The following is a 26,727-nucleotide window of genomic DNA, read 5'->3' as shown; positions in this document are numbered from 1 at the left end:
CTGTTCTGAACGAAAAGATCAAAATAAACTAAAAATAAAGAGCGGGAGCCGAAAGCCTAGTTCTGCTGCAAAACATTTCCTTTCACTCTTCTTCTTGTGCTCCATAGTCGTTGCCACCAAACTCATGCTCCATAGGAACTTGCTCCGAGCTCCGAGTAAATGTCGATAGGAGTACGTTGCCTAACTGTGTTGGGCGAGTTCAAGCCGTTTGGCCTCGTCGCTGAAGCTCTGGACGGCAAACCCCCTGGCAGTGTCACTGACAAGTACGATTACTTCCTCTTCGATCCAGAAATCGCGCGGGAAAGAGACGCCGAAGATGAATGCGACAACGTTTCTTCAGCACCGAGCAGTTGTGGCGATCACGAGCTTTTCATCCGCGGCAATCGGTAATTTATCACAAAACCCTCGCTTCTCTGCTCAGTCGCTTCCGAATGTGCGGAAATGGAGTTAAAGGAATAAGATAAACGAAGTTTTTTATTGTGTTCTTTTGCTGATGTTCGTTTGCTCCTCGTGGTTATTACTTCGTCTGAGGCTGCACGCTTGGTGCATCGCATTGGATTGCTTTATCTAATGTGCGTGCTGTTTTGTGGTAGGATTACATGGTCGACGGGTGCGAGAGTGTTTAAGAGATTTTCCTTGCCGTCTGACATTGTTAAGGTACGAGTTTTGAGTTTCCATGCTTTGAATTTGAAACGAGACTGCTGTTTAACCCCCTATTAGAGCTTATTAGAACTCATGTACTATTAAATTTTGTTGAGTGAACTGAACGTTGTTCATGGAGCAATATTATGGTTTCTTTGTGGACGTTTCCTCTCTGTCATTTTTTGTGGGAATTTCTATTTGAAATAGTCCATCGGGCCTTCAAAAGTCCAGGTCACCTAGGAGTTGAGGTTAAGGAGGCCGCTTTATCTTCTTTCATCTTAATCCTCCTTTCCCCATAATAAAGTCCTCCTTCGAAACATTGTTTCTGGACTTGGCTTTGCGTTTTCAAAGATTAGGGAGGTTGAAATTTATCCAATCAGCCAATGGCTGCAGCACTGCCCGTGCAATGAGAACGTGCAACAGTGGAGGACCAAGTCTCAAATTTGTTTATTTCTTTTCACTTGTAGTAAGATGCTGTTTTTGTTGCATTTACTGAGCAGTTCTGATAACTAATTATTTTCAAATTTTAGGTGTGCTGGTGCCGTCTCGGTCATATTACTGAAGCTCTTCTGTGTATATTACAAAGTGATCGTTTGACCATCTATAATACATCTGGTGAGTAATAAATGAGGTTCAACCATCATATCATTCAAAAGAAGAAAAAAACACGTATGATATCAAAGTATGAATAACATTGAGCACTTTAAATGATAATCATGGTCAAAAGGTGGATGGAATTAAAAGATATTAATAAGGTTAAATTAAAAATTTGGTCCATTTACTTCACAAGACTTTTTGTTTTCGTTCATACATGAAAAAGACATTTAAACATTTGTCCTTGCCCTTTGCCAAAATTATCAGTGTCAGATGTTTGCTGAGGAGCTACGTTTAGTAGCCAGTAATGTTAGATAAACATTACTCATTTCTGTGAACAGACATTAGCCAGTAATGCCTCTTATATATCAGATTGTCAATATTTCAAGTTTTCAATTTTGTTTTTGGTGTTACAGTGGCTGAAATTTTCTCCTGTTTTATAGGTGAAGTGGTATCACTTCCACTTCCTCGTACAATCACATCTATATGGCCTCTTCCTTTTGGTTTATTACTCCAACAAGATGTTGAAGCAAATATACCTTTGCGTGTTCCTTTTTCATCTGCAAGTCCTTTGCTTAGTACGCGTGATATGCTGCTTAGTTCATCTAATCCTATCCAAAAAGGAGAGGGTACTTCAGTATCCTCTCATCTCATTTTGATGGATCCTCTGGATGAACACCGAGTATGTTATAAAAATCTACAGATTGTTGCTGAAATTTCATCATTCTAGTTTTTATCTTGTTTCGTTGTGTTGTGACATATTTACTTCTATAAATTCTTGTCTTGGTATTTCTTTTTTTATTACTCACTGACATTGTTTTACTGTCACTGTAGCCAACTTTTATTGAAGAAAGAGGAAAATTGAACATGATGAAGGAATATGATGAAAAGACAATTTGGACAAGTGATCAAGTGCCACTCATGGCATCCTACAATAAAGGTTCCTTTCATTGAAGTTCTAACAATCAGATCCTGGTTCTCTTCTGAATGACTAGTTGTCTTGGTAATTTTTATGATGGTGTTACTCTGAATTCAGGAAAGATGCAGCACTCTCTGTGGGTTGCAGAAATTGTCAATTCTAATGTTGATGATGATTCAGCTGGTAGTTTGTTACCTGTAGATCCCATGAGTGTATTGCCAAAACATTTGTCCTTTCGGAAAATATGGCAGGGAAAAGGTGCTCAGACAGCTGCTTGTAAGGTTTGACATAGTCTATTATTAGACTTCCTCATAATTTTCTGGCTATTGTTCATCTATACATTGCGCATTTTTTTGTTTTAAACGGGAAATGCAATTCATCAGTTAATGATATCATTGTTTCCTGTGGTTTTCAAATATTAACATGTGAAAATAATGTAGATGCTTTATATGACCTCAAAGCTGTTTATCTGTTTTTCTAGCATAGCTGATGATTAATTAATAATTAAAAGTTTGTTAATTTAAATTTTCTCAGTTGAACATATTTAGTAAAAATAATTATTCAAGTTTTTCAATTTATTTGATTTTTAATCTGCTTATAGAAGCAGACCACCTTGATGCGGTGGTGCTTCTTGACCTTTGTTCTATTATATACAATATTGTGGTAGTGTTTTCCTTTACCCTTTTTATTCTTTCTCACTAGGTCAGCCATCTGGCTTTTGTTTCTTGAATTCATTCCATCTCGCTTTGCACATTCTTAACACATTTGTGTTATTTTTCAATATTTTAGTAAGATCCTACTTCTATGACTTTTACTTAGTTCCTTCTAGGGAATGTTTGGATTGCTCACTTTTTGTGAAAAAGTTACTCCTCCACCCGTCAAAAAAATTTGCATAATAAGATTTAATGTTATTATTAAGAGATGGTGGCAACACAAAAATCTGCCTTAATTTGGCAAATGGAACTGCAGCCTATGGTATAAGGCAGTCAAAATAAAATATATCATATACCTAAATACCATTGTTGAAAACTTCAGAATATAATAAATAAATTAAAACAATGAAATATATTTAGAAAAAACTAGTCACATATTTTGAAAAGTACAATTCACAGAAGTACAAATTATGCATTGCACAAACTTAAGAGGTAATGTTATAAGCCTCATTGCAAAGTTCAGAGAAAACAAAACTCACTGAAGGCAAAATAGAGAGACTCAAAACAGAGGAATTGAAAGAAAAATTCAGACAAAGAATGAATATAGAAAACAGAAAAGTAAATGGGGGTGAAAATAGTAGAGAAACAAAGAATCAATAGTAGAGAAGCAAAGAATCGTAGAAGGATCAAAGAAACAGAGCCTCATGAACAGAGAGGCAACTTAAGTAACCGAAATAGTCAGTTGCCATAGATGGGGTTTTTGTTTGAGGTGGATACGGGTTGTTTTACTTTGTTGGAGGTGGCCTCGTCTGCCAAAGATGGTAAGATATTTTGTTGGAATCCACTTCTCCCTTGTCCGATAGTCACCATTATTTAATGTTTTAACAACATTGTTAAGAATGTTATTGTAAGATATATTAAACACAAAAGAAGTAACTGGTTAATCCATTAATGATGTTTTGTGTAACTATATTATCCAAAACATGTCATTGCTTTATTGTTTGAAGAGTTATTTTATTCATTTAAGTTTCTAACTTTTGTTCAGAATGACAGAGTATATTCTGTTTAGGTTTACTTACAACAGCTGTCAGTTAGAACTGTTGTTTTATCTTTTTACAGTTCAAATACTTATCTAAATCTTTATCATTCAATGAAATGAAATACAGTTAGATCACAATCTAAATCTGTCTAGATTCTTTTTGATTTTACTTAGAACAGTGAAACTACAAGTCAATTAAATAGCCGGATGGATGGATTGGATTCTCCTTTTCTCTTTGGATAATTTATCAATTAGTTTATACACTTCAGTTATTCTTTTCTTTTGACTCTTTCTTCAAATGACTATTAGGTCTTCATGGCTACTGATGACGATGCAACTCCTGTTGTCTGCTTTTTTCACCAAGAACAAAAAAAGTTGTTATCTCTTAGTCTTCAGATGGTTGAAATAAATAATGAGATTGTGTTTGATGTTAAACCTGATATGGGATGGAACATACATGCCATTGCGGCTTCACCTGTGACAGTAACCCGCCCAAGGTACATATCCCATCTATTTCTGCATTGATTTTATAGTAATGTGCATAATTTCGAAGTTCTGTTCAAATCTATGTTTTCCAGGGTCAAAGTAGGAGTCCTTCCATATTCAGACATAATGGTTTTGTCTCCTGAAAATGTTCTGCTTCTCTATGTAAGCCTGCACTTAAATTGACACAAATTGATTGAGTCATTCTTCATATCCTTTTAATGTCCTTCCTGACTCCTGGTATTTGTCTCAGTCTATAGACTATCCTTTCTCTGCATGTGTTTTCCATTATATTGTGTTCTGGTTATTATTCTTTGCATAGAGTGGATTTGATACCTCTTTTGAGCTGATGCTTGGATTATTATTTTTTTTTGCTTGCTGCTGTGGCTTTGTAGGGTTCCTATTCTCCTGCTTTATTTTTATCTTTGTTTCAACTTCCAATTAATGCGTTTATATAAAAATTGCTCTCTTTCTATCATATTCTTTTATCATTTGAATATTTGACGTGAAGTTTCTTTATGTTTAATGGTAAATTTTGGGTATTCCCTCTGAGTATTGTTGTGGTTATAGTTTATTGATTGGCATATAACTGATGTTGTATATATGTATTAGTTTTTACTGACATACGTTTTTGTTCCCTGATATGTACTGGATATGGTTTCTCATAAATATGGCTATAAGCGTGGCAGCTTTAATTTTGGTTTGTTTGGAAGAGCTTCTCAAAAAAGACTTCTAGAAAAGAAAAATAAAAATAAAAAATGAAATTGACCTCTTCGTAAGTTAAATTTAAGTTTGTGCATAGGCTAATATGTAGAAACCTTCTCATATAATTTCTTTGAAATTTTATTTTTAACTTATTTATACACTAACTTTTACCTATGGAGAGGTCAATTTCATTTTTCTCTTCACATTTTTTCTCTTAGAAGTTCTTTTGGAGAAACTCGTCTAAACAAGTTCCATCAGTTCTTTTTAATATTTTTTATACATTTTACTGCTAGCGTCAGTTTTTCTCAGATTGTCACCCTTGTCCTCTGATAATTCATTTTTTTGATTCCATCAAGATTGCAAAAGCATAAAGCTTTATTTAATGATATGTCGTGTTTATATTGTAGTCTGGGAAGCAGTGCCTATGCAACTATGTTTTACCTTGCTTAAATAAAGATAAGATTTTGCATGATCCGGAGATTTCAGAAGAATCTTCTCTTCGCAATGACTTAAAGATCACTGGCCTTGCTGATGCTGTTGAGGGCAGAGTCAACGTGATAGTAAACAATAGGCAGGTATAATGACTTGTATTCAGAGATGATCTCTTTTCATTTTGTTATCTTGGAAGTTGGTATAATCTGTTTCTTTACATCTTTTGACATCTGCTCTGCATATGCAGATCTTTAGATGTGCTTTACGTGAGAGTCCTTCATCAGTGTTAGCCAATGATTGCATCACAGCACTTGCTGAGGGGCTTTGTTCTAGTTTTTACAGACATCTTCTTGGTCTTCTCTGGAAAGATGGTGATCCAGCTCATTCACCAGAAGCTGAACCCATTGTTGACTCAGAATGGAACTCCTTTTGTCATGTAATTTTGCAAATTTGCAGAAAAAATAGAATTATATCTCAAAAGGGCTCTGATTCAGTGCCACATTCTGCATGGGACTTCCTTATTAGTAGCCAATTTCATTATAATTTTTGCAAGGTAAACTCCATATTTGGAATGCCTTGCACAGTGTCACTTGATCAGCAGGAATCAAATTTCGACAGGTCATTTGCAGATGACCCACAAAATTCTGGAAAGCCATTCTATACTGATCTGTTAAGGGAAAGTATGGAATCTCTTCATGGACTCTATGAAAGCCTGAAACTTGATAATCTTCGCAAAAGGTATGTCTCTAATCTTGTGATTATATATTTAGGATGCCTTTTAATTTTAGTCTCTAGTATACATCTTATGCATTTTCTGGTTATCTCTTACTTCTATCATATTTGGTGTTTGGTTTTGTAATGCTGCCCTGTTGTCCGGGAAGCAGCTAATTGGCTGGTTTAGTAAATCTCGCCAATAATCAATATTACTTTTAGCTGTAAATACAGTGTTTAGTTTAGTGAATTTAGGCAATAATCAATATTACTTTTAGCCGTAAATTCAGCTTTAAATGGCTGGTAATGCTGCCCTGTTTGTTATATACTGGAAGACTTAAAAGATAAAGTGGGATAAACCTGTGAGATTATATTGTGACAATAAATTTGGAATCAACATAGCTCACAACCTTGTACAACATGATAAAACCAAACACATTGAAGTGGACAAACATCTTATGAAAGAAAAGCTTGACAGTGGCTTGATTTGCATCCCATATGTTTCTACTCAAGGACAGCTTGTAGACATATTCACCAAGGGGCTTAACAATGGTAACTTTGAGAGAATTATATCCAAGCTGGAAATGGAGAACACTCAATTACCAGCTTGAGGGAGAGTGTTGAGATATTTTAGGAAGTTTTATATTTGATTCCTGTTTTTTTTTTTAATTTTGTATATTGGTGTATCTTGATTTTATTATTAGTATATCAATCCCACGATCTTAGGGATTTGTTTCCTAGAATATGCAATACTTATTTCTAAATTTATCCAATTAATGTATCTATATATAAAATTATTTATAAAATTATTTAATGAGCTTGCAATATGCCAACCCTGTCTCTCTAGAATGTGAAGAGCATATTTTCTTTGTGAAATTACAACACCTTCCTATGACTGAGCCACTTCAATGCCTATGAAGATCATATTTTCTTTGTGAAATTACAACACCATCCTTTGAGATCATATTTTCATTGTGAAATTACAACACCTTCCTTTGACTTGAGTCACTTCAATACCAAGAAAGTATTTTAGATGACCAAGGTCTTTGGTTTGAAAAGGCCTGAATGAGTGTTCATTTAGTTGAGAAATCCTAGGGGCATCATTTTTTTTAATGACTATATCATCCACATTGGCCATTAGATAAACACTCCTCAGGGAATGTATGACAATGAAAATTTGGATGATTAGTCTCACTTTGTTTCGACACAAATATGTGTATAGTATGACTAAATTTACCAAACCAAGTTAGGGATGGTTGATTCAATCCACAAATAGACTGACCCAATTTTCAAACTAGATCATACACATACTTCCTCTGAGAAACAAATCCAAGAGGTTGCTCTATGTAGACTTTCTCTTCAAGGTCATCATAAAGGCAGACATTTTGAAGGTCAGGCTGGTGGAGTGACCAATGATGAATAACAACCATAGTAAGGAAAAGTTGAATTGAGGTAATTTTGGCCTGAGGAGAAAGCACATAACATTAGTCAATGCCATAAATTTTATTATATCTCTAGGCCACCTAGCGAATTTCAGGACAATCAACTTCAGTAGGCCCATATACAACCACCAATCTTCTTCTAGGGGAGGAGAGGCAAGCTTCCACGTGCCACTATCCTATAGAGGTGTCAATCCTTCTTGGTTCTAATTACAGCTGTCATAACAAAACAGTTAAACAATAGAGCTAGACTATTGCTTTACATGAGTAAAAAATAAATGTAAAGTCTAATAGATTCCACAAGAATTTCCATTCTGTCTTCTGCCTTTATGATTTATTCTCCTTCTGGACCACTGATTTGTTGTTAAGGTCTATGTCGAGGAGCAGAGCTGTATCATTTTATCTGTGTTATCCAAACAAAAAGAAAAGAGTACCATTGATGAGATGCAATGTTAATTTTTTGGATTTAAAAGAGTTCAAAATGTTGGGGGTGGGGGGACCATAGCTCCGTTCTCTGTTCACAGCATACCTATTAGTTCTCTTCCTGCCTCTATCTTCGTTCTCTCATCATTTCATGATGTGCCCATTGCTACTATAAGTTTGAAATCAATGCCAAAATTTTAGCTGAGATTTTCATCTGTCATTTACTACTTCATGATGTTATGCAAAATCTTAGATTTTAGCCTTGTGAGGATGCCACCAGACTTACCTTACTAATGATACATCATGTGACCAACAAAAACTTTTTCTGTTTTCTGAGTATCACAGCTAAAAGGTTAATTTGATTGTCTTTTGGTTTTCATATATTGTTTCCACCATCTGGTTTAAGTATTTCATTATGTTCTTTAGGCTGTAGCTTCCCCTGTAATTCCCACTTCTAGTTTTGTCTTAAATATTGATTCTATTTGATAATTGTTGCCTATGATCTACAGGGATTTGGAGCTTCTTTCAGTTCTCTTATGCAACATTGCTGAATTTCTGGTTGAGGAAAACTACTTGGATAATTATATTCGTGATTTCCCTGGCCTCAGTAAAAAGTTTCTGAAGCCAGGAATGTCCATTTCGCCTAAAATTTGTCCGAGTTTATTCAGATGGTTTGAAAATTGCTTGCAATATGGGTGTCATTGTGCTAATGTGAATGATATTCCAACTTTAGTGTGCAAAGAAGGAAGTTCTGTGGTTAGCATAGCCCGGAAAGTAGTTTGCTTTTATAGCATATTATCTGGTGCCAAATTGCAGGGAAATAAGCTGTCTACTGGTGTTTACTGTAACATTACTATGGGATCACATTCTTCAAAGGAGGAGCTTACTGTTTTAGCAATGGTTGGTGAAAGATTTGGACTTCAGCAGCTGGACTCACTACCTTCGGGTGTATCGCTTCCACTTCGTCATGTAAGTTTGACTCTGTTGGTGTCAGTCCGTCAGAGTTTTAGAACTTTTTATATAAATTAGTTAAATCATTTTACTAATTTGTTTATGGAGTATGTTCAACATTTCAAGTTATCTGTCATCTTACAAAATTCTAATGTTCATCTAGATGGTATCAGGAATTGCCTAATGTTTTTCTTATTTCTGAGCTTTTCTCATCTGACAGTAAAATTTTCCACATGTAATTTCTTGCTATTATAATTGATATGCTTTGAGCATTATGTCTTTCGAGTTTTGACATATTTTCAGAGCATTTATGTCTAATTGCCGTCTTGCCCTTCTAGGCATTAGATAAGTGTCGTGATTCACCTCCCAATGACTGGCCAGCTGCTGCTTACATACTTCTCGGACGACAAGATTTAGCAATGTCAACTTTGGCACGTGAATGCAAATATAGGGGCATTGAAACACCGAGCAATGTGAATGTAATCTCTATGTCCACACCTTATATGCTAAATCTGCATCCAGTGACAATATCTTCTACTATTTCTGATGCAATTGGATTGGAAGGAGCAAAGTTTGAGGATACAGATTCAGTTGACGGGTCTATGACTGATGGTATGGAGCATATATTCAATTCTAGCACACAGTTGCGTTATGGTCGTGATCTTAGATTGAATGAGGTTAGTTTTGGCACTTTGCATAAAGATTTTGGAACAAAACTGATTTGACTATTTTTCCTTGATATATATTTTCAATCCCTGTTGCGGCTTCTATTATATAGGATTATATAAAAGGTTATGGCTTTTGCTGTCCTATTGATTATCAGTCATTTCGGCAAAGTGCTGCTGCTCTTTATTGTCTGTGCTACTAGCGATTCAGAGGATTTTTTCCGTTTTTTTCACTTTTCTTCCACAACAAAAACTGATAGAAAGATGTATAGGGTCGCTATGGATTGGATTTTTAAAAGCCCACTCCAAATTATTTGAAATCCAAATCCATTTAATTGGATAAAATTGATTTGGATTTTTGGAATCTAATTGAAATTTGGATTTAAATTAGTTCAAATCCATGGTTGCGTGTAATCCATCTAATTTGGATAAAGTTGGCATTAACACCGAGACTATTATCTTTGAAAAATTTAAACTTAGTTTTATTTGAATTAGTTTAGTTGTTATATTTGTTTACTAAATAATTAAGATAATTTATAAAATTAAATTAAGTTTAGGAAAGGAGTAATCAAGTATAATGACTAATAGCAATATGGTTAAATAGGAAAATAAGTGTTCGATAATTTTAATTGATGTTTGTCCTTTGTGTATTACTTTTTCTCATTGCTTAATTATTTTTGCTTGTCAATTTTTTTTTTTTGATTTTTGATACTTTGCCAATGTAAGTACCTATGTATACTTTATGTGTCTGTCAATTTAAAATGAGTCGTAATTTTCGTGTCTCTTTCAATCTGAGTCTTTAAAAAACAAAGGATAGTTTGTAATGAACAAAACTTGTTGGAGTGTTTAGGCTTGTTAGCCTAGTTAAGCTTATTAACTTGTTTGTAAGTCTTTTTATTAATTTGACCTTGTAAGCACGCTTTTAGGTCAAGCCAAACTTTTAAACAAGTCATATATAGGCTTAGAAAAAGGTCTATAGTTGGTGAATAGTTCAACAACATTCAAGCTGAGGCCAAGGATTCCTTGATTGAGGCCTTGCTAATGAAGCTCCAGTCGAGGTTGGGCCATGAGGCCGAGGGTGTATCACTAATGCTTGGTCGAGGTCGAGTTGAATCTTTGCCTAAGTTACCCCATCTAAGGCCAACTTGTCAATGCCATGGCCGTGGTTCAAATCAAAGTGGAACTTTGCGTATCAAATAAAAAATTTCTCGGCCAAACTGTAGAAAAGATTGTTCTAACGAAATGATTACTTGGGATGAACAGTGATTTTAGATTTTTTAAAATATAGAAGTGTCCAATTTGTATCCAACCAATTGGATTGGATTTAAAATCCGAAATTGATTTGAAACAGATCCATTAAAATGAGCTTAAAGTGATTTGAATATTATGGATTGGATTTGAATATTTAGATTTTTCGCACACTCATGGTGGTATATGGAACTTTATAATGTTAAGCCTTCTTATATTTTCGTATGACATCCGGTGCATCATAGTGTTACAGATAAGAGGTGTACACTCATTTATATTCTATAATTTGATCATGTTCTTAGTTGATGTGGAACTTTCAACACATCTACCACTCATGTCGAGGACATCTTGACTGCGGTACTAGATATTTGTTGATGGACCAATAGTAGATGACACGATATATTTAACAAATCTTGTTAAAATAACATCTTATACCACCTTAAAAAGTATACTTCAAATCTAATTTAACTTCACAAAATTGGTTTGTAAGGTGATGCTTGCACCCACTTCTTATATACTATAATTTGATCATATATCTAGTCAATGTAAGATCTCAGAAAGTGGATTTTAAACCTAATTCAGCCTCATAAAACTAGTTTGAAAGATAAGGTTTTGTAATTATTTACTAATTTCAGCAATGATATCAACATTAAAGATTGGTTTAATTCAAGATAAACGTGCAAAAATTACTAAACACTAAAGTTATGGAATAATTTAGGAAGGACTTCACCAATGTTGTTTTAATGAACCATACTAATGCAATATTTCCTACACAAGCTCTCTATCTTGTTCAAACGTCCACATCATAAGCATACTAGCCCCTAATTACTTAGAAGCAAGTTTTAAGTCAATATGCCAAAACATTAATTCCTTAACTATTTTAACACACGACTTGTATTAAGATTTGATGTATAGAATGACCTAGAGATTACGTCTATTCCTAGAACCCAATCTCATGGTTGTTCTATCCAAGGTTAAGTTCCAATTTATTTCCCAATGATTAGATACAACCAAATAGCAAAGATTTCCATCATGCACATTAATAATTGAGATAGAACATATGAACAAAAACAGCGATTACATTGCATAAGAAAATTACAGAAAGTACAAGTTCATTACATCCAACTCCAATGAAAGAGGAGTTTAGTGACTCCTAAGCATCTAGAAAACAAAAGATGGATGAAATTGATGGAATGAATGATGTGATTTGAGTTCTCCTTGCCCTAGAATGGCGTTTCTTGTGTTTTTCCCTGGTTTTGTCGTGTTCCCACACTCCAACACGTTAGTTTTGTGTAACTTTCGAAACTATAACCACTTCAGAAAACCGTTCTCTTGCTGGGCGACCTGGTTATCTCGTTGTGCAACTTGGTACGCTCATTGGGCGATAAGGTCCTTACGGTACAACCTCACTTCTTCTCCAATCTCCTATACAATAATCTTCAATAAAACACAAAATATACCTAACCTAAAAGAAACCTAAAACAACCTAAAACTTCCCACAAAACACATGAATAAATATAATTAAGAGGTCCAATCAAACATGAATAATAAGTATTTTTCATACTTATTAGGTTTCTATTCACTTATACATTATAATTTGGTTATATCTCTAGTCCAATGTGAGTTTTCTACATACCCCCTCACACTGAGGATTGAACATCTCTAGCATGAAAATAAATATTTGTAGGTGGTCCTACAGCAGGTAACATGATAGATCAAATCTCGCTTACATAAGTTTTGATACTATCTTAAAATGTAAATTTGATACTATCTTAAAATGTAAACTTGAAGCATAACATAACATAACCTCACAAAATTGGTTTTTAAGGTAAGATTTGTGTCTAATATACTTGATCATATTTTTAATTGATGTGAGATTTCCAACACTATCAATACGTGTACTTTTATCTTAAACTAACAGTTTTTTACTAGTCCACTTTTTAAGTGATTGATGTATGTTGTGCTAGTGCAGAAGTTATTTACGAACTTATTTCTTTCTTTTTTTTTTTCTGATCATGGCTATTGCTACTTTTACTAGGTTAGACGCCTTTTGTGCTCTTCAAGACCCGTGGCAATTCAAACATCTATTAACCATAGTGCTTCTGATCAGGACCTCCAGCAGGTATGTATTCTTGTGGTATTTGATTTATTTGTGTCAACAGTTTTGTTATAATATGATTATTCAATCACTTGATATGCTGCCAAGTTTCATCCTGCAACCTTCCTTCTTTTGTCAAATTTCTAATATAACCCTGTATACGATCTTGGTGATTGTGATATGCATGTATCTCAGAAATTAAATTTGCTGTTATGTATTGTCATATTAACTTTAACGGGAACTCTTGCCCATTTGGTGCTGTGCAACATGCCTGATTTATGTAAACAGTATCTCTGCAATATAATCTTCACAACCCACTTTTATGCGGAAGAACTTTTTCTTCTGGGCGGCATTGATATTTTGGATAGATATCCTACATAGACTTGGGATTTTCATAAGTGTCTTTGGTCACATAATCTGGATGTTTGTTCCCTTCATATTTTTGTCATAAATTTGTATTTCTTCTGAGTTTTCATGTTCAGTTGATTTTGTTATTATCATCATATTGAAGTTAAGTTATGATTTATATATTAGGTCGTACTATTTAATAATTATTGAGGTAAGAAAAAGTAATTAATGTACTCTGAACTTCACTAACATGAGTTTTATCTTTAATTATGAATGTTACAGCAATTAATAGTCTTAATTGTATTAAAGGAAAATATTATTTATTTACTTTTCACTTTTTGTTTTATCTTTACTCCCTGTTTATGATTTATTTCTATAGTTGAATGGGTATACTTTCTTTTTTCTTTTCAAAATCTGCTTTTAATTAATTTCTTTTACTTTTATGAAGGCTCAGTTGTGGCATCTTGCACAAAGGACCACTTCACTTCCTCTTGGACGTGGGGCATTTACTCTTGCAACCATATATACACTTTTAACTGAGGTTCTCTTTACATTTAACTTCTTTTTTAATTCCACTTTGCCTTCACTGAGAAATTTGAAATTACTTCTCGAAATGTACTCTTTCTGATAAATTATGTCTTGAATCTTAGGCTTTTACTGTCCCAAAGCTCGTATTAGCTGGTCGGTTGCCAGCCCAACAGAATGCTACTGTAAGTGGATATCATATTCATGGCAATATCTGTGTTCTGTAATACTTGTTATGACTTGTAGAACTTATTAGTTTTTTGTGTTTGTTGACATGAGTCATGTCTGTCTGTTCACAGGTTAATCTTGATCCAAACATCAGGAACATACAAGAACTCAGGTCTTGGCCTGAATTTCATAATGCTGTTGCTGCTGGACTTAGACTAGCCCCTCTCCAGGTTTAACATTGTTCCTCAAGTTACATAGTTTTGAATAGTTTAACTTTGTTTCTGCCAGTAAATTACTATTTTTTTATAAGAAAGAAATTTATTGACAGGAAGGTAGATACAAAATGAGGATACAACTTCAAGGTTTAAAACCATACAACTTCTAAAATAAAAATATAAATATACTAAGAAACGAACAGCAAAACTTGCCAATCTCTTGAGATCTAACAAGGACACTCTATTTGAAAAGGCTTGGTTATTGTTGATATATTTGATTATTGTAATTTGGCAATTGTTGGATATTGTTAGATTTCATTAATTATTGTAATAGGCAATTCTAGGATTGCATAGTTATGGTAATTGCGAAATTAATTTTTCTGTAGTTATTATCCACCATACAGAAACTACACTGTGCCTTCTCTTCTCATAGTGGTATCTAGAGCCTAACAAAAGGCTATCCTATTTTGTGACTTTTGGGTTGACTGTTTGTTAGCTTCCACTGGCAAGTTTACCCATGCAACAAGTATGGACATCTTTTGCATACAAATTGATGTAATTGTTGGTGCTCACAATTTGTTGTTATAATTATAGAAATAAGGAGCAGATCCTATATAATAAAAATGATCTATATTATATATGTATTATTAGAAACATTTACCATATCTTTATTATTAGAGGATGTCAATTATTGTTAAGATATCATTAGATATTGTTGGATATAATTCAATATTTACCACTTTTTAGGTGTCAAACAGATTTTTTACTAATTTATGTATATGTATTTTTCTCCATGGTTTCAATGATTAATTTGCCTTTCCTCTTTTTATTTTCTTATTAAAGTTGTTGATAGAAATTCTTTAAATATGAATTTATCAAGGGTGTCCATGGGGAGACGGTTTTTTCTGAAATTCTTTTCTTTGTCACTGTTTTTGCTGCCATGCTTCACTGTGCTCAACCCCATTTCGTGTTTCACGAGACTTGAAGTTTGGTAACATGCACAGGTTCTTTTTTGTCAATGATACTTGGCATCGTCAAGGACTTTACCAATCCCTCATGAGTATAATTGCATTCTTCCCACCTTGATGGTTCCTGGTTGAATATTTGAGTAATTTGGGATCTATTTGAAAATTTGCAAATAGTTCAGGGACCTAGTCAGTAATTTAACCAAGAAAATATGTATTAGAATTTTAAAATGAAAAATTTACTCTTCCTACCCTTTCCTTTCCGTCCAAATCCCAACTTCCAGAACCAAAGGGAAGGGGTAATGGGTCCTTTTCTTTGTGTGGTAGATTGTGGATGAACTTTGTCACTTGGATTGGTGGTTAACAAATTCAGTTTTGTGTTTATCCTTGGGCTTCATTTTTGTTTAGAACTTGGATTATTTCAATAACTAAACAGATTATTTATCTTTTGGTGCTTTTTCTGTCCTTTTCCTTTTACCAAACAAACATAATTGTTAATGGAATCTGTCAGATATTATAGGCATACATAAAAAGCATAAAAGGTGTCTATGTGTTTTAAAGCAATTGTTTAGTCTCAGCAACGTTTTTACTTAACAAAGTGTTGGAAGTCCCACATCGACTAGAGATAAAGTCCACTTTTAACATGATATCAGAGCCAAGTTAGAGCCTATCCTAGTGAGATTTCTTGGATATTCTGTTCCATCCGCTATCGTGCCGCTAACGAACCACCCACTAATTTCTTGTCCCACGCACGAGATGAATATATCTCGGCGTGAAGGGATGTGTTGGAAGTCCCACATCGACTAGAGATAAGGCCACTTCATAGTATATAAGTGGGGTGCAAACATTACCTTTCAAACCGGTTTGTGGGGTTGAGTTAGGCTTAAAGCCCACTTTTAACACAACATTTGGTTTGGGTATTTGATATCGTAGCTTGCATATTTCTTATAATTGCATATAAATCCCTTTTGCAGGGAAGAATGTCAAGAACATGGATTTTGTATAACAGACCTGAAGAGCCAAATTCTGTTCACGCTGGACTTCTACTTGCACTAGGATTGCATGGATTTCTGCGTGTATTAGCTGTTACTGACATCTACCAGTATTTTTCTCAGGTTTAATCCTCTAATGCTTCATTATCATTTCATTTTATTCTTTCATTTTATTCTAGTGGTGATGATTTATTGTTACAAAATAGAAATAATTAATCTTAAATTTCTATTGAAAATAATATGTTCCATAGCATGCATTATATGTTGCTGCTGCTGCTATGAGCTCAATCTTTACTTTTTTGGCCCTTTTTAGAGTTACTTTTCAAGTCAGATTGTGTCTAATTATTGGTTGAAAGCTGCTAAACTTAAGGTATTTGGTGCTAGTTACCAAGTGCTGCAGTCATGTAATCTGCATTGCTGCTGCCCCTAGCTAAAGGAACTGCATTGCAGTGTGTTTGTGTCTTGTCTGTTGTTCCTGCAATGCAATTTCAGACAAATTTTCTTTTTTGGTGGGGGGTTGGGTATTTTTAGTTGGTAAAGGTGCAAGCAGACAATTGAGGTCGCTGATGGAAAATACAGTGTTATTTTAGAGTTCTCAGAGTTCTTTTTAAACTGAAATATTCTTATGAGAGTGATTGGAGTCATAACTAAATTCAATCAACTAAAACATAAGTTGGAAACTGAATTTGCTAAAGGTGGAGTCAGTGAAATGTTTGATTATGGGGGCCTTATTGTCACTACAAAATGGTTGATGCCACATAATTCTTTTAATTTCAATGAACTCAAGGACAATTTGTCCTATCTTCCCTCTTATGTTATATTATCATGTTTTCAACTTTTCCATTTTGTATGAAAAAGTGATTTTTCCTATGTTTGTTCAGGAGCATGAAAGTACCACTGTGGGATTGATGCTTGGTCTTGCAGCTTCTTATGGAGGCACTATGCATCCAGCTATATCAAAGGTATTATCAAGCACAACTTTTCGATGAAATTGATGCAGATCTCTGCTCTTAGATGCTAGATAATAGTTTCAGTGCACTTGAAAAATTGTTTTACTAGCTTTGAGCTCTTCAAGTTATCTTATGGATTGCATTGTTTTTTTTTTCAATCACTAAAGAGCTTACCGTTATAATATACGAAAACACAATTTGATACAGTGGAAACAGAAGTAGAGGCATCTCAAGCTGAAGTATAATGTAAAACACCCATGGCGGTCAATCCATGAAAATTAAATCTTGGATATGCCTAGTTCAATTGTTTTCCATGAGCATGAGAAATGGTAATACTTTAATTTGAATGTGGTAAAATAAAATAATAAACCTCCTTAATTCTATAGTTTTCCTTAGAACTAATTTGCTAAGCGACTGTCAAGTTTGCTTAAAATAAATTGATTTCAAGGATATGGTTCTGTTGATGAGAATGCCTTTAGGGTAACAATTTGAATCAAATTTTCTTGCTCCATTACAGTCTATCCTCCATTATAGTCTATCTGTTAATTTTCTTCTTTTATCCAAAACAGGGGAACAAAATAATTGATTGTTTTTGGTGGGAGGGGGGAGTATTGTAGCAATCATTTGACTTGCAATTTGAATGGTGTGAATCTATTACGCCACTCATCAATGCAAACCAGAGAGTGAATCAGCTCATGTCGGGAATCTCACTTGAATTTGTTGACTTGTGTGTATCATCCATCTGATTGTGTTGTGTGCCAAAAAAATGAAGGTGGCTCATGCCTAGGAATAGACAGAAAAAATATGTATGGACCAAATAATGAATCTAGGTTAAGCTCTAATATCATTTTATAATTTGGACTTAAGGTCTAACTTAATCCTATAAAACCAACTTGTAAAGTTAGAGTCCAAGCTTTATAGGAATTACATTGGTAATATTTATAGTTGATGTAAGATCTCAACATACTCCTTCACACCCAAGACTAGACATTCAAAGTGTGTAAAAAATGCCGGTAATCTTCTAATGCCTGGGAAGATATTTCTGAAACATAGACTAATATAGTCAACCCAATAACGGAACTAGTGTAGACATTGATGTCATCTTACAATATTGGGCTCAGGGCTTGGTTCCATCATACAAGATTAGTTTGTAAGGTGATATTTACTTATGACTTGTAGGGAATGTGTTGCCTATCTCTAGTCAATCTTAGATATTAACTGATGCAATTTGCAATTTACAATTTGAATCTTGATTTGAAAACTTTTGTTTAAGAATTAACATTAATCCTTAAACATACAGAATATTTTGTTTTAGTTGTTGTGCTGTTTAATGCATGAAATCAATATCTTTATATTGGACAACTTCTTTGGTAGCATTTGTACTAATCCCTCATCTTGTGAAGCATTTATACTTCTATTTGCTTCATGCATCCGATATTGATACTCTGGGATTAGGGGCTGAAACAAGGGGTGACCTGGGGATGCCATGGCCACCCCAAAAAATTTGAACTTTCTATGAAGGTATTTTTTTGGGCCCCCACTGAAATAAAAACTGAGGTATTTTTGGTCAACCTTCTACATAAAATCTGCCTCTGCAACAGTCTGGGATAGTTCACTGATACATATCAATGAAGTATCAATACCTTTATGTCTCACATATCTGATACATGTGAGGTGAAGTGTCCGCACTTTCAAAACATTTATATCCAATAAAACAAAAAGCATATAAGTATGTGGATAATATAGTAATATGTAAACATTGTTCTCTATATGAATTGGTTAAAAATGAAATGAGATTTAAAGTGTTATTCCTATATATAAATAATATAAAGTAATTTACGATGACAAGGAGTTTTGGAAATGTCTAAGAAATATGTTATTAGTTTGTTTTTGTTCTATTGTAGTTATATATTTATTATGTTTTATGAATTTTTATACATTTTTAGATATGTATCTTGCACATACTGTGTGCTGTTAGTTTTAGTGTAACCAGATCATCGTATTGTATAAATGCATCATATTATCTTCTCTCTTGTCCCTCCTATGTTTGGAGAACTGATAAAATTATCCTCTCACAGACACTTTATTTTCACATTCCTGTACGACATCCATCTTCCTATCCAGAGTTAGAGGTTCCAACCTTGCTCCAGGTATCTTTTATGTTTATTTTATTTGTTCAATTTAGATTAGCCTCTTTCACCCCTTCCCTCTGCTGGTTCTTTCTATCATCAGAAGTGGAATTGTAAATGCCCAAAGTTGTACCTTTCTCTTGCTTGCTTCATTGTATGTCCTGCTGAAATTCATTATTCATTTAATAAGATTCAATTTGCATGCTATACCACCCAACGATATTTTCATGCTGAAAGTGTTATATTTTTTCAGTCGGCTGCTTTAATGTCTTTGGGGATTTTATATGAAGGTTCAGCTCATCCACAAACAATGCAGGTTTTATTGGTAACTATATTTCTCATCTTCATCTTCTGTTTATTCAATGCTTGAACTTATGCCTGAATTATTCTATTATTGTATGCCATCAAGATAAAGTCAACATGAAGATAGATTATAGTCGTATTATTACTATTTATCATGCTGATATATTTGTAATTCATTATCATTTGTGCACTAGTGTGTTTAGGACTTGGTTTATCAAATTTGTTTGCTTGCATAATGTGTCTGGTAATACATATTCTTATATCTCAATAGCAGTTCGTAAATTTCTTTCCATATTCTTTTGTTTTGCGTAATACCTTTCTACTCTAAATAATAATATCAATCTCTTCACTGGTTGATTAGGGCTTGCAGGGTTTCTTATCTACTAAATTGTTTGACCTATGTTTCTATTTATTTTCTTCTTTCAACTGGTCTTCCCCTACAACTATTTGTAACTTTTCAGGGTGAAATTGGCCGCCGAAGTGGAGGTGATAATGTTCTAGAGCGAGAGGGCCATGCTGTTTCTGCAGGATTTGCACTGGGTCTTGTTGCACTGGGTATTAGAGCTTAAATAAATATCAGGTTTTGGATTTTGGTTTTAGTTTTCTGGTCTTTGTCTAACCAAAATATGTTGTCTGAAGGACGGGGGGAAGATGCACTTGGTTTCATTGACACGTTTGTGAATCGCCTGTTTCTCTACATTGGTGACAAAGTACACAATGTAATCGAATTCACAAATTTTCCAATATTATTTTCCTTCCTTGCCAAGAACTTCTGTCTTTTTGTTCTATAGCAGTTAATGAGTCTTAGTTTTGAATGTCTGGAAGAGATCACGCGGTTGTGATCCTGTCTTCTGGCACTTTAGGGCTAATAATGTGTATAATTCTATATAATGATCAAGTACTTCTGCAACAGGAGAGACCTCATTTTTCAGCAGTCTCAATGGACGAATGTCGTGGTTCTGCACAGGTTCAGAGAATTCAATTCATAATTTTTTTTCCACAATGAAATAAAATTGTATGAGCTATTATAGTTAGGACACTCTTGCATAATTATTTTGAACATTTGTATTTATTGTAGATGATGGATGGGACAACGGTCAATATTGATGTCACGGCACCTGGAGCCATCATTGCCATTGCTTTGATGTTTATGAAGGTGCTTCTGATGAACACACTCTACAATAAATAATAGATATGGCAACGAAGTCTTTATCTGCTGCAATTTAATTTGCTTCCTAACTTTTCTAACTTTGGTCTGTATTGTTTTGGACAGACAGAATCTGAGGCTATTGTGTCTAGGCTCTCAATTCCCAATACATTTTTTGATTTGCAGTATGTGAGACCTGACTTTATAATGCTCAGAGTCATTGCTCGAAATTTAATAATGTGGAGCAGGTTTGAACTGTTTTATTTAGGTTGCAGCAATCTACTTGGACCTGTTTGACACCCTTTTGATCCATGTTTGCTGCATATTTTTTGTAGGGTTCATCCCTCAAAAGATTGGGTTTGGTCTCAAATTCCTGAGATTGTCAGATGTGCTGTAGAAGGGATTGGAGGTGATGACAATGATATTGACGATATGGATGCTGAGGCTTTTATACAGGCCTATGTTAATATAATAGCTGGAGCTTGTATATCACTTGGTAATATGTTCATTAGTCTTCACACTCATTTTATGATAAGTTTAAGAAAGTGCTTGTATGTTGATATAATGCAAATTCTTTACATGAAAATATTAATCATGCCACTGAATGAAATTATTTAAATCTCCATTGCGCTTCTATTGTCCTAGATATATTTTCTTGTCCAAAGTTCCATCTATCTTTCTTACCATGAAGTGTATTCTTAACCATGTTAGGACTGGTATTTGCTGGCACAAGAAATGAAAATGCGCAGGAATTACTTTATGAGTTTGCTATTTACTTTCTTAATGAGGTCAGTACAGATTTACGCTGCCTAACTCTCCAATGCAAGCTAAATGATTGGTTCTAAATGGTTTATTTTTTTATCTTGCAGATCAAGCCTGTCTCTCCTACAAGTGGGAAGGTTTTCCCGAATGGACTCTCTCACCACATCGATCGCGGCACATTGGAAACATGCCTTCACCTTATTGTTCTATCTCTATCTGTGGTGCCTGCTTTCTCCTTCTGCCACTGTCAATTAATTGTTTATTAATAATCATGTCCAAAATTCTATGGTTAAACTTCTGTATACTAGGTGATGGCTGGGTCAGGACATTTACAGACCTTTCGGTTGTTGAGATTTCTAAGGAGCAGAAATTGTGCAGATGGGCAGTCAAGTTATGGCATTCAGATGGCAGTAAGTTCTGCAAGTTGCCTTACTGTTTTGTAAGTTTTATTTGAGGAAATAAAATCTTGAATATCAAAGGGGTTGGCTATTGAACTGCCCTACTTTAGGTGGTGGTTTGGTACCATCATGCTAAACAGCTATTGATCTTTAATTTGTCTTTTTATTGCATGCCCACAAGTATTCTGTCTTTCTGTGTATACGAATATTTCTCTATATTTTAGACATATATTAGTTGTGTTTTAGATAGAAGAATCAGTGAAAAGTATTCTTCAATCATTTGGTGTCTGGTGAACTAAAAAGTCTATGCTTTGTAATCATGTATATTGAGTTTCTTCTGCTTGTGCTTTATTATAAACATCATTAGACAAAGGCTTATGGAGATTCAGATAGCTTTTGTTATGATAGTAATATCGAAGTATCTCCTTGGAATTCATACATTCCTGTACTTCATTTGGTAAAACATTTTTTTTTACATCATTACATGATCTATATTCATGCGACATCTTGTATTTGCTTAAATTATTTCTTTTTCATACAAGTTTGATAATTAGCTTTGCTCTGTTTCCCTTCTGTTTTTTTTTTTTTCCTTTTTTGTAAACCTGTTGTTTTAGGTAAGCTTAGCTACTGGTTTCTTGTTTCTTGGTGGTGGAATGAGAACATTTTCGACAACCAACCATTCCATTGCTGCTTTGCTAATTACTCTATATCCACGCTTGCCAACTGGTCCGAATGATAACAGATGCCACCTTCAGGTATATCAGATTGATGGAACTACTGTAATTTGTGATAAAAGGTTATATGTTCATTAGTTTACAGTTGGACATTATTTTCTGAAAAGAGTTTTTTTGGAAGGCATTTCGCCATCTATATGTACTTGCAACAGAGGCACGATGGATTCAAACAGTTGATGTTGACACGGGTCTGCCTGTTTACGCTCCTCTTGAGGTCACTGTCAGAGAAACTGAGCATTATGCAGAATCCAGCTTTTGTGAGGTCACCCCTTGCCTTCTGCCAGAACGATCAATTGTAAGTCTGAATGTCTGGGTGGGGCCTATGAATGAAATCTTTGGGGTACTTTAATTTGTCCTGTTCAGTTAATCTTTTTTTTTTTGGGTTTCACATTTCTTTTGTTTCTGACTGAATTCACTTTTATTTGATGGCTTTGGCCTTGTAAATTTCCTATTGTTGAAGCAATGAAAAACATTTGTAGCCTTTTACAACTAATTTGTATTGGCATTGATGGTTACAGTTGAAAAGGATACGTGTTTGTGGGCCTCGCTACTGGCCTCAAGTAATAGACTTTACCCCTGAAGGTAAACATAAACTGTTATGCTGTTTATATGATCTGTTAATTATATACTTCTTAAACGAGTAACTCCAATTGCTCATTGAATAACAGATAAACCTTGGTGGAATTTTGGAGACAAGAATAATCCATTTAATTCTGGTATTCTTTTTATCAAAAGAAAGGTTGGAGCTTGTTCATATGTTGATGATCCCATTGGATGTCAGTCACTGCTATCACGTGCAATGCACAAGGTTGAAATTACGTAGTGTGTGATACTGCTAGACATGTTTATAATTTATACATTTGTTATATGCTCATTTTATTTTATTGCTTGATCTAGGTGTTTGGCCTGACAAGTTTGAAAGCATCTGATACAATCAGGGACATTCATAATGGATCTGATTCTATCACAGTTGATCAGTTGGTTGGTACCTTCTCATCTGATCCTAGTTTGATTGCTTTTGCACAACTCTGCTGTGATCCCTCTTGGTATAATAGGTAAGCTCATATTTGTAGATTATTTCTGTTCGGTTATGTTTTTATGTGTCTTTCACTCTACTTTTTTGATTTATGTAATATTTCTTAAATCTTTTTGATGAATAATTATCAGTTTTATTTTATTTGACTTGCACAAAAGGAACACATCTAAGTATGGGTTTTGATATGCATACTGGAACTATCTGTGTAGAAAATTAAAAAAAGGAAAGAAATTGTCAAGAAAGGAGAACACTGGTTGCTTATCCATACTAGAAAATGTATTTTGTACTAGATGGAGTATAACTTTTTTATTTAAGAAGAACTTGACAAATACTTTGAAAAACATTTATTTGTACATTTTGATAGGGGACTGTGTGATTGATTGATTGGGATGTACGGGAGCCTCATTTTTATCTATAGTTCACAGATACAATACATTGCATGCTGAAAAGTAATCCAGTGTTGGGTCACTTTCATCTATCTTTGTATCATATTAAAGCATACATACCTGATTGAGGGTTTCCTTCAAAAAGGTTGTTTTCTTTTTTCATTTTTGGTTCTTAAACCATTTACATTTTATTATTCCTGGGATTCAGTTTGAAAATGATAGATGATGAGTCAATGAAGATTCAAGTATAAATAATTATGCAGACTTTATGCAGATTGTATGGCATTCTTCTTTTTGTAGAGGTGCAATATCTAAATAAATTGATGAAAATGCTTGCAGATCTGATGTTGATTTCAAGGAATTTTGCTTGCAAGTATTATTTGAGTGTGTGAGCAAAGATAGACCAGCTCTTTTACAGGTAATATACAAAGAAGGTTTGTTATGCTAAATTTAAGAAAAATAGATGGTCCAATTTTAAAACTTATATGCCGGTTGCATTTCCATGTTGATCATACATGCCACATTTCAGATAATGAGATTTTGCACTTTTCAAATTTTGAATGTTATGATATTCTGCTTTAATGATGATTTTATTATGCAGGTTTATTTGTCATTGTACACAACTGTTGAATCGATGGCTGAACAAGTTACTAAAGGTGCCGTTGTTTTTGGTGACTCGCTCTCTATATCTGGTTTTAAGGTAGTTCTATCTCTAAACTGGTTTATAAGCTCATCTCGTTAGGTACACAGCTTTTTTCTTAGCAATAGTGATATTTGTTAGGATTTAAGTACAATAAGAGAGTCCAACTTTAAAGACTAGTCCATTAGATGGGAGGAGAATCTCAAGGTTTAGGTACCACATCAAGTAACTTGTTCTGATTTGAGACTCGTCACATTGCCACCCTCTTTAATGGCCAACATCCACAACGGCTTTCACTCTACGACTCTAATTCAGTAGCACCCCTTTTATCTTTGATGACTTCACTGATCAATCAGTTTGCTATTTTCACCTTAATCCAGCTCTTTTCATAAACCAACTCTCAACAAAAACACCAATAATTGTTAGGATATTTTAACCACAGGAGGAGAACCTTACATAAAATACTAGTTCATTAAATAGGAGAACATCAGGCCTTAAGTACCACATCAAGTAGTTTATTTCACTCGATGTGTGACTCCTAAAGTCTCTGATTTAATACTATGGCTAGTAGACCAAGTTAGATTACACTCATTGTTTTGAGATCTAATTGTGATTGGTTAAAATAAAATAAATCTAATTCTTTAAGTCGTTTAATTTTGTGCACGAGGACGAGTCTTGATGCAATGGAAGATTGTTTGCTTGTGTTTGTGATGTATCAGTCATGGTTGGTCATGACTAAAGTATGCCTCTCCTGTCGCTAAGTTGGTAGACCCAATCCAGGCCCTCATATGTGCGAACCCTCATGCACCAGGCCACTGGCACTGGCCCACTCCTTATAAGCATGTGTTTGATTCGATGCTAATTGTTTATGCTCGCAGCTTGCACTAATTTATATCGAGGCACTGATGACTGGAAAATTGTCTTCCCCAAAAGGAGGAATTGTTCAATCAACATTTGTTGGTTCGCTTCGGAAGCAGGTGGAAGAGCTCTTAAATTGTTCCCAGGAATTGAAGGACGATTTCCATAACTACTTGAAATTGGGAAAATGGCCTGATGGAGAATCCCAAGATAAACGCTCAATACTTCTGTCGTGGTTCCTTCAGTGGTTTGATGTACCAGCATCATCTGTAATTAGGACAGCTGTAGATAGAGTCAAACCTAAGCTTATGTCGTCATCTTCAGTTCCCTTCTTGCGTCTGCTTTTTCCAAGAACTCACATTCGTGTGATCAGTGAGATTGATAGATGTTTGTCATGATTGTTGATCAGCTGTAATATTTATTGTTATTATTGTTAGTATTATTATTAGGATGATGATAAAGATGTGAATTGTAATATTTTGATTTACAAATATTAATGTACAGTAGTCTTACACTGCAGGGGGGTCCAATTACTAGCTAGAGCTAGTTGTTTCTAGGTCTAGCTAGTACAATCTTTTTCGTAGGTTTCTTACGTATCTAGAATTTTTTGCTTGCATTTTAAATTTTTTACATTCAAGTCTTATGCATGTGATTGAATAGACAATAATTTTACTGTACGGTGCTTGCTATTATTTTTAATATTCCTCTATTAGGGATGTTAAGAGTTCATTTGTTTAGCTTAAAAAATGAAAATTATTTTTGAAGAAAAGATATGAATCTGATGAAAGCTTGTTGACTATTTTTAAAAATTACCCAGTAGCTTTTGATAAAGAACATGAGATAACTATTTTTTTTAAATGGTTATTTTTATAACTAAAATCGAATAAAAAAGTTTAATACCAAGGGAATTAAGTTTAAAGAATGTTTCAATGTGTCATGCACAAACTTTTTGTCAAAGAAGATACCAACAGGATATAAAAAAGTAGTTTGATTGATAAATAATGGCTAAGTAGTTGCTTTTTATCTAACTGTAGAATCGTTTCCTATCAAACTGGTCGTAAATTTGATGTTAGACAGGTTTTGTTTTGGTGTAATTTTATTTGAGTGAAAATTAGATGCAATTTCTGAAGTATCATATTTTCCAACATGCACGGACAAAGGATCATAGT

The 26,727-nt window shown here is 34.2% G+C and overlaps 1 protein-coding gene across 2 annotated transcripts; it reads left to right on the top strand.

The window, feature by feature from the left end:
• Positions 1–55: 55 nt before the first annotated feature.
• LOC114194493 (anaphase-promoting complex subunit 1) lies at positions 56–26,077 on the top strand. 2 transcript variants are annotated; one of them, XM_028084755.1, is made up of 37 exons: positions 56–386; positions 594–657; positions 1,173–1,257; positions 1,680–1,918; positions 2,071–2,176; positions 2,273–2,436; positions 4,157–4,344; positions 4,426–4,495; positions 5,443–5,610; positions 5,715–6,205; positions 8,550–9,009; positions 9,330–9,668; positions 12,943–13,026; positions 13,799–13,891; positions 14,001–14,060; positions 14,175–14,273; positions 16,198–16,338; positions 17,097–17,177; positions 19,244–19,315; positions 19,548–19,619; positions 20,059–20,152; positions 20,237–20,316; positions 20,511–20,564; positions 20,676–20,753; positions 20,871–20,992; positions 21,080–21,240; positions 21,456–21,532; positions 21,614–21,727; positions 21,815–21,916; positions 22,519–22,659; positions 22,760–22,933; positions 23,157–23,220; positions 23,307–23,446; positions 23,536–23,693; positions 24,400–24,478; positions 24,662–24,760; positions 25,579–26,077. In XM_028084755.1, the coding sequence occupies exons 1-37, from the start codon at positions 160–162 to the stop codon at positions 25,954–25,956; spliced, it is 5,418 nt and encodes a 1,805-aa protein (XP_027940556.1). In that variant the 5' UTR covers positions 56–159; the 3' UTR covers positions 25,957–26,077. The 2 variants fall into 2 exon arrangements, with proteins under 2 accessions (XP_027940556.1, XP_027940557.1); XM_028084756.1 differs by lacking the exons at positions 56–386; positions 594–657; positions 1,173–1,257; positions 1,680–1,918; positions 2,071–2,176 and having other exon boundaries at positions 2,319–2,431.
• Positions 26,078–26,727: the final 650 nt, after the last annotated feature.

The sequence above is a fragment of the Vigna unguiculata genome, chromosome 8 (genome assembly GCF_004118075.2).
Source record: "Vigna unguiculata cultivar IT97K-499-35 chromosome 8, ASM411807v1, whole genome shotgun sequence".
Lineage (NCBI taxonomy): Eukaryota > Viridiplantae > Streptophyta > Magnoliopsida > Fabales > Fabaceae > Vigna > Vigna unguiculata.
Note: the sequence above shows the minus strand (reverse complement) of the source record. Positions and strands in the feature narration are given on the sequence as shown.